Genomic DNA, 8,611 nt, shown 5'->3' with positions numbered 1-8,611 from the left:
TGATTTTTAAGAATAAGGTACAGAGCTGTAGTAACTACAGAGGGATCAACTTGATCAGTCACAGCATGAAGTTATGGGAAAGAGTAGTGGAAGCTAGGTTAAGAAGGGAGGTGATGATTAGTGATCAGCAGTATGGTTTCATGCCAGGAAAGAGCACTACTGATGCGATGTTTGCTCTGAGAGTGTTGATGGAGAAGTACATAGAAGGTCAGAAGGAGTTGCATTGTGTCTTTGTAGATTTAGAGAAAACATATGACAGGGAGCCTAGAGAGGAGTTGTGGTATTGTATGAGGAAGTCGGGAGTGTCAGAGAAGTATGTAAGAGTGGTACAGGATATGTACAAGGGAAGTATGACAGCGGTGAGGTCTGCGGTGGGAGTGGCGGATGCATTCAAGGTGGAGGTGGGATTACATCAAGGATCAGCTCTTAAGCCCTTTGTTATTTGCAATGGTGATGGACAGGTTGACAGACGAGATCAGACAGGAATCCCCGTGGACTATGATGTTTGCAGATGACATTGTGAACTGTAGTGAGAGTAGGGAACAGGTGGAGGAGACCCTGGAGAGGTGAATTTATGCTCTAGAGAGAAGACGAATGAAGGTCAGCAGGACTAAGACAGAATATATGTGTGTGAATGAGAGGGAGGATAGAGGAATGGTGAGGATGCAGGGAGTTGAGGTGGTGAAGGTGGATGAGTTTAAATACTTGGGATCAACAGTTCAGAGTAATGGTGAGTGTGGAAGGGAGGTGAAGAAGAGAGTACAGGTAGGATGGAGTGGGTGGAGAAGAGTGTTAGGAGTGATTTGTGACAGACGAGTACCAGTAAGAGTTAGAGTTAAAGGGAAGGTCTACAAGAGGGTAGTGAGACCAGCTATGTTATATGGGTTGGAGGTAGTGGCAGTGACAAAAAGGCAGGAGTCAGAGCTTGATGATGTTAAGATTTGCACTAGGTGTGACGAGGATGGACAGGATTAGGAATAAGTATATTAGAGGGCCAGCCCAGGTTGGAAGGTTTGGAGACAAAGCCAGAGAGGCAAGATTACATTGGTTTGGACATGTGCTGAGGAGGGATGCAGCGTATATTGGGAAAATGATGCTAAGGATGAAGCTGCCGGGTAACAGGAAAAGAGGAAGGCCTAAGATAAGGTTTATGGATATGGTGAGAGAGAATATGCAGATAGTTGGTGTGACAGAGCAAGATGCAGAGGACAGGAAGAAATGGAAACAGTTGATCTGCCGTGGTGACCCCTAATGGGAAAGAAGACAGCCAGACCCACAATGACTTTGTACTTATTCAGATAAGGACTAAAAAGCACTCCGATAACATTAAAGATACATATAGCCACACATACTTGGTTTTAGGCACCAACAAATCCTGTAATCATTGGGGACCTCCCTGGTCCTAGGGGCCTCGAACCACTGCAAGTTATTTTGATATCTTATTGCAAGTTTGTCAAACTAATAACAAGTACAGCAATCAAGTCTACTTACTACAACAGGTGAATAATAGCTCTTAAGACTACAAATCCTCAGGATTTGTACCACTATTTTAAAATTCAAAGTTGTCTGGTTGTAGTAACAAGTGTTTTTGAAGCAGAAGGCTTTAGAATTTCATTAAATGTTTTCCACTGACAGTGTCCTTAATTAAATCCTGTTGATGAGCACTTTCTCCACTAAAACCAACATCATAGCCAGTATTATATATCCACAACACATACAGCTGTGGGAAGGGATGAGCAATCTTTGTGTCTGGGCCCCACAAAAGCTTCTGCTAGTTAGAGAAAATGTGTAGAGGAAAGAAAATCTAAAGGGATTCTCTGAGAATATGTTTTATCTTAAGCAAGGTTGTGATAAAACTGTTATGCTAAAGCTGATAAACAATCAATGAACATCAGGGTAAGTGCTAGAGATTGGCAGTCCACAGCAGCAGGCCCAAGTGATTACCTGGGATTTTAGGAGTAGATTCTTTCAATCTTCAGGGAAGGTCTTCTCTTTTCAGGAGTTCTATAGCTGGTGTCTTCAATTTCTTTGAGCAAGAATGTAGGGCAAATCTAAAAACAATGGCAGAATTTTGCATATTACTATAATTCACAAAAAGTTAATGGAACAACATTTGGCATCAGCATGCATCTGTTTGGAAATTAAGAAGTATGCAACTCCAATGTGTAGCATTACTGACTATCTGTCATCCTGAACGACTTACCAGCAAATATATATTTGTTTTTTTAAAGTGAAACAAGACAGAAATAAGAGGAAACATTTGGGATGCTCAGTGAAATGAGGGACGGCGACAGACGCATTATTCCTGATGACTGTAAACAAGGGTTACTGATCTGTTGTGGCACAACGTAATGTCATTTACTGAAATCTTTGTAAAACTAGTATTGCTATTGCTTATTCTTTTGTGTGTGTGTGTGTGTGTGTGTGTTGTGGGGAGATGCTGCAGTGTTATTAAAGCTAAGGTGATCATAATTTATTTCACTTACCATCACAAACATAGATCTTACACGACAGGTGGCCATCTTTGATGGTTTGGCAGGAAGAACATGCATATGAGCACAACTTGTCATGGTCACAGTGGCATTGTGAGCAGCACTGTCATTTCACAGAGGTTTGCTCTGGTTGAATTCTTGACTGTGGCCTTTTCTTTGTGGAGTCTGCATACCCTCCATGTCTTTTTGTGCATCTATCCATGAGCTCCAATTTCCTGCATCACCTCAAAAGACATGCAGTAGGTGAACTGGCATTCCTCCAACTTACCTGAAGGTGAACATGCAGAGTGCACGTGTGTGTTATCAATGACTTTTTTTTACACACAAATATGCCAGGCATATACATAACTCCTGTGGGTAGCAGTAACAAAAATGCAGTTAAATTGATTTCAAAAATAAGACAAAAAAAAAAAAAAAAATCACAGAACATTAATACCTTTAATACTACTAGGGGTCTGGTAACTCCCACACCCCATTAATACCTTTAAGGCTTCTAGGGGTCTGGTGGCTCCCACACCCCCAGACTATCAATGGATTTTGACACAGACTTAGTAGTGACTTTTGTCCTCAACAGTACCCATTTCAAATCCAAGCCTGCTCAGACGTGTACAGAAGACTGCTGTAGCTTATGTAGGGTACTGGGGATTGTGTGGTCATAATCAGATCTGAGATGTGTGATTTTTTTTTCTCACAAACATCAGAGGTGTGCAAACAGCTTGTGCAGGAAAGGTGTACTGTCAAGGAGAGACATTGGAAAACATAAGAATTGTTTTTCCACTTTTTTTCCACTTTCTCTCACAATTACGCAAACATGAATACAGTTAGCTGCCTTTGGGAGATGAAGATGAGGAGGGAGGAGGTATTTTTTCCACTCTCTCACAATTACACAGGCATGAATACAGTTAGCTGCCTTTGGGAGAAGGTGAGAAGGGAGGAGGTATGTTATGTATGTATACGACAACAGTCACTTGAAATATATAACTGTGGCCATTTAAACTTCTGCTTTTATCCCAATCCTGCACTAGAGGAATGCACAGACAATTACTGTCCTTTTTGGGGGGATACAGAGGCAGACAGTATTCCCAAATAGGATTAGTGTATCCTACAATATTTGTTTTGTTAGTTTATTGTGGGCTACTATTTTGTTAGCCTTGAACACTAAGATTTGGGTACAACCTAAGTCTTCCTTGAAAGAAAAAATAAAGACTAATATTTTTTTTGCTCAAGATTTTTGTTCAGGATTCCACTGGATCAAAAGGCTGACAATGTTATAAAATGCACCTCAGAGCATCTGTAAACCTATAGCTTATAGGGACCTGCCAGCCCCTCAGCTTAACTGAGTTATTTCCTATGCAGTCATTACTGTACTTTCTTGGCTGGGTAAGGTGTGTTGAAGGGGTACAATGAAATGTAAAGTTGAACAGCAACACTGAATTTCTTTCCTTAATCCTCAATTATAACTTTTGGTCAAGCCATCAATGGATGAAAAGGCTGTATATATATATATATATATATATATATATATATATATATATATATATAAAATAAAAAATAATAAAATATACAATTCAGAGCACATAGAAAGCCAAAGCCTCTGGAAAAAAATGAAGAATAAAAAAATGAAAAAGTAATGTTCATAGTGTGCAGGAGGATGTGTGAAAGTAAGGTGAAACAGTAGGCATAGGGGAGGCATGGAGCTCTTTGTCTAGGGCACCATTTCACCCAAGGCTAGCCCTGTACATAGGGTTGCTGTGTCATCGCATCTAATTGCAGTCACTGTCAATCTCAGTCTGTGAGATGGGCCAGCATAATGGGGTACACAAGTCTGCCAAATTGTAAACTGAAGTGTAGCTACACTGTGCTTATATGTACTACTCCTAAATGTAAGCTGAAGTGTAGCTACACTGTGCTTATATGTACTACTCCTAAATGTAAGCTGAAGTATAGCTACACTGTGCTTATATGTACTACTCCTAAATGTACGCTGAAGTGTAGCTACACTGTGCTTATATGTACTACTCCTAAATGTAAGCTGAAGTGTAGCTACACTGTGTTTATATATACTACTCGTAAATGTAAGCTGAAGTGTAGCTACACTGTGCTTATATGTACTACTGCTAAATGTAAGCTGAAGTGTAGCTACACTGTGCTTATATGTACTACTGCTAAATGTAAGCTGAAGTGTAGCTACACTGTGTTTATGTGTACTCCTAAATGTAAGCTGAAGTGTAGCTACACTGTGCTTATATGTACTACTACTAAATGTAAGCTGAAGTGTAGCTACACTGTGCTTATATGTACTACTCCTAAATATAAGCTGAAATGTAGCTACACTGTGCTTATATGTACTACTCCTAAATGTAAGCTGAAATGTAGCTACACTGTGCTTATATGTACTACTCCTAAATGTAAGCTGAAATGCAGCTACACTGTGCTTATATGTACTACTCCTACAACTATGCATGATGAACTAAATGGTTGCTTAAGAGGGCTGGCCATGATATGGTGACACTTACAATGGAAGTGTCTAGGGGGCCGTCAACTTGACACTTGCTGACGGCCCTCAAAATGCTATTACTGGCCCTGAATAAGCATTACTGTTCCAATCTGTCATTAAATGCGATTGGTTTAGGTGCACTAAAGCCTTTGTTGTAATTTTCATAGCTTTTTACATGACAGACAGTACACTGCTTGCTACTGTTGTATATAACCTAGACTCAGAGGAATGGGTTTATATCTTGTTTTCACTAGATGAACCATGGTTTAAACAAGCAATACCAGCTTGAGTCCTGTTTTCTTATGCATCTTACTAAAGAAGTTCGTTTTTTCAATAAAGAAATTTTGATTTCTAAATAAGTTAAAATTGCGTGATTGCTCTGAATTCTCAGCTGAATTATTTACAGTGCATGGCTGGATTCTTAGCTAGCAGTTTGCTGCATAGTTCCAGTTTCCCTGTGGCCTATAGTTTGTCCTTATGGGATAGAAAAGTCTTACTCCACCAAAGCTGAAAAACATTTGCTCCTCAACAGAAGTAAGTATGCTACATACTTGCCATACCACTTAACTGGACAGGTGTTTGCAGAATATCCAGAGTTTTGCCTCATACTTTTGTTCTGTTTTTCATACTGTTGTTTTCTGGCAAATTAGAAAATACACACAGACATTTACGTTTCAGACTTCACACCCTTCAAAAAATTCATGCCAATGCAAAACATGTTATTCTATCCATGGCCGGCCTTAGGCATTGGCCAACTAGGCAGCCAGCTGGGACACCACCGGTCCTAACAAGGCGCTTTTCCAGTATTTATTTGGTGTAGGTAGACCAGGATGGGGCACCAGGTAATGTGTTGGGGGGTGCCGTGGAGCCCTTTTGCCTAGGGCAAAAAGTTGACCTAGGGCCTCTCCTATCAACTTTCTAAGTTTGTAAGAGCAATATTTAAAAATTGTCCCTACTTTTTGGTCTTTATCCCATTTTTATTTATGGCTTTGTCCAGACTTCTTGCTCTAAGAGTTTGAGAGGCAGGATACCTGCATCTCTCAGAGATCACCATACAGCAGAGAAAAGGGAATATTTAAAAAAAAAAAAAAAAAACATTTTAGACTTGGTATACCAAGGCTGTCTAGCAGGTAAATTTCACATGCTTATCCTCTCTGTCCCAGATTTTGCAGAATATTCCCAACTCTGACTAGTTCTTTCCCCACCCTCAAACTATTTTCTTATGATAAAATTACAAAAGGACTACATTTAATCAATCATGGTTTCATCATACTTCTCATTGTTTAGTCAATTAATTGATAAAAATAGGAAACAGCACCACAGGTTTTGCAAATAAATTAGAATATTTAAAATGTTTGGGGGAGCTTTTGTCACACACACTTCATTTTCCAGAATTCTTGAGCAGTTCAATTATGTCATTAGTGGTGGTTAACATGTTTGTTATTGTTCAGAAAATGACTGCTGGTGTAAAACCTGTTGTGCTGAGCTCACATTAGATTAATTAGAATCGTCTTCTTCTTATGCTCATACAAAAAGTCTACTCCACCTCCCAAAAATTAAAAAAACATACACTGTTTTTTTTTAAAAGAAGTCTACCCCCTAAACACACACAAACACACACACAGATCACGGTAAAAGTTAAAAGTTTATTCTTCAGCTGTTATTCTAATCTGCAGCTGAAGGCATTTAGATTATACAGCAACCGGACATGTTTGGGTTGGCTACCTGGCTGCGTCCTATGATTGTAGTAAAACGGTGATAAAAAAAATCTTTCCATTTCACTGGGGTACAGCATGTCCCTCCCAGATGAGAGTATGTGCATCATCCGAGTTTATTGCTCACATTGGAAGTTAACAGGATTTGCTACAACTATCAGTAATGCGTACTTTGTTCCTGCTAGCTATAAATCAGGGTCAAAACACAGGGGAAAAGGCCCCATAATCAGAATGGATTTAAAATGTTGATAATATGCACGCATTTGTTAAAATTAACAGATTTTGCAGTAAGCCTTTTTTTACATAACGAAGTTTGGCTCTCAAATATCTTTAGACACTGCAATTATCAGCGATTTACAAAAGAAGCGCAAAAATCGCAAATAATATTAAGTAAATTCAGGGACTTTGAGACATTTAAGGGAGTACGAATGTTTACAAGATTCCACAGAAACAACTTACGGCGAAGTGAAGTGGATGTTGTAGGCTTTGAACTCGCCTGAAAAGTAGCGTCTGCCCCGGCTGGATCCGGAATGGAAAAGATTTACTTGCATTTCTCCTGATGCAGTTTGTTGGGTTTCTTTCCACAAGCTGATGTTTTCTTATTTCATCCTCGTCACACAGTGCACTATGTTTTTCTTCTTTTAGTTTGTCAGCTGTAGCACATGATGGCTTGTTATTCCTCTTACTATATCCAGGTAGTTTCCGAATTAGAGCTTGGGAGTTGATAAAGCTTGAAAAAATCACCATGCTCTGTTTGCTGTCGATGCCCGTCCCGTATTTCTACAATTGAAAATTATTTTACCACAAATGCGTTTCAGTTTCGATTTTAACAGGTGCAACCACAACAATACAATGAAACCTCAAAGACAACCACATAGTTAAGATTAATATGTCACATTTTGTGCTTGCTTTTAATAGCTCTTCTAGAACGTCCCTTTAAATTATGTAGAGGATGGCCTTCCTGTGCATCGTCACTCTGGTTAGAATAGGAACATTCTCCAACAGGTTGTTAAATTAAGCAATAATGCCCGACAGTGTGTATGTGAATTAATACCCACCCGGGGGTATTATGGAGGGTCTCTACACCCCTGGAAGGGCATTAATTACACATCAGCACACACCATGGTGGGCATTATTGCGCTCAGAGAATGGGCTCTCTGTTAAATTGTGTTTTACTTTTTTTTTTAAGTACCATATATATATATATATATATATATATATATATATATGATGTAAAATAGTTCATCTTCCTAATGTTTCAAACTTTCTGTAGTATATGCTAATTGTGTTGGAGAAAGCATTTCACATCAAAAATACATACAAATGATATAGTACTTAAAAATTAAATAAGTAAAACACAACAATTTTACAGAGAGCTCATTCTCTCTGTCATATCCCAATTCAGCAAGCCCTGCATGGTGTGTAGGACTAGTGCAGGAGCTCCAGCAGGCAATATGTCTGTCGAGCAATCCAGGAATAAGCTGCAGGGATGTGTAGCGCTTCTGCACTAGCCTTGCATGGACTCACCTCCTGTATGCAAATTGCCCCATTTGCAGGTGAAATCCATGCAAACAAGGTGAATTTGCAATCCAGGAAGCTGGAAGCCGGACATGCAGGACTAGTGTAATCTGTAGAAATGTACTCGGTTAGTAACCGAGTACATTTCTGCAAACTAAGCAGACCATGACAGCTCCAAATAAAGGATGGATATTATGTAGAAAGCATGCCAATGGCCAAATATATAGTCATTGGCATGGAAACAGTTGCAGAAATAAAAAAAAAATAACTTTTATTTTCTTTAGCCGATCTCGACTGTTTAAGCATGGGGCAGTGGCGAGCAAACGGGATCGGGCGATAAATAAAAAAAAATCCTAAAATAAGCATTCTAACCAAAATCACTATTTTGG

General features: G+C 39.3%; 1 protein-coding gene across 2 annotated transcripts in view; it reads right to left on the bottom strand.

Moving 5' to 3' along the window:
• Positions 1 to 1,916: 1,916 nt before the first annotated feature.
• Positions 1,917 to 8,611, bottom strand: part of LOC122813656 — a 509,781-nt gene continuing 503,086 nt past the window's right edge. The window contains exons 1-2 of one of the 2 annotated variants that reach the window (XM_044086095.1): positions 7,164 to 7,634; positions 1,917 to 2,051 (exon numbers count right to left, since the gene is read on the bottom strand). In XM_044086095.1, the coding sequence (XP_043942030.1) occupies positions 1,953 to 2,051; positions 7,164 to 7,451 (387 nt within the window). In that variant the 5' untranslated portion in view covers positions 7,452 to 7,634 and the 3' untranslated portion in view covers positions 1,917 to 1,952. Of the gene's footprint in view, positions 2,052 to 7,163; positions 7,635 to 8,611 lie in introns of those variants that run through there. The other variant, XM_044086094.1, reaches the window with a different exon arrangement.

The sequence above is a fragment of the Protopterus annectens genome, chromosome 10.part0 (genome assembly GCF_019279795.1).
Source record: "Protopterus annectens isolate FY-2018-M chromosome 10.part0, PAN1.0, whole genome shotgun sequence".
Classification (NCBI taxonomy): Eukaryota; Metazoa; Chordata; order Ceratodontiformes; family Protopteridae; genus Protopterus; species Protopterus annectens.
Note: the sequence above shows the minus strand (reverse complement) of the source record. Positions and strands in the feature narration are given on the sequence as shown.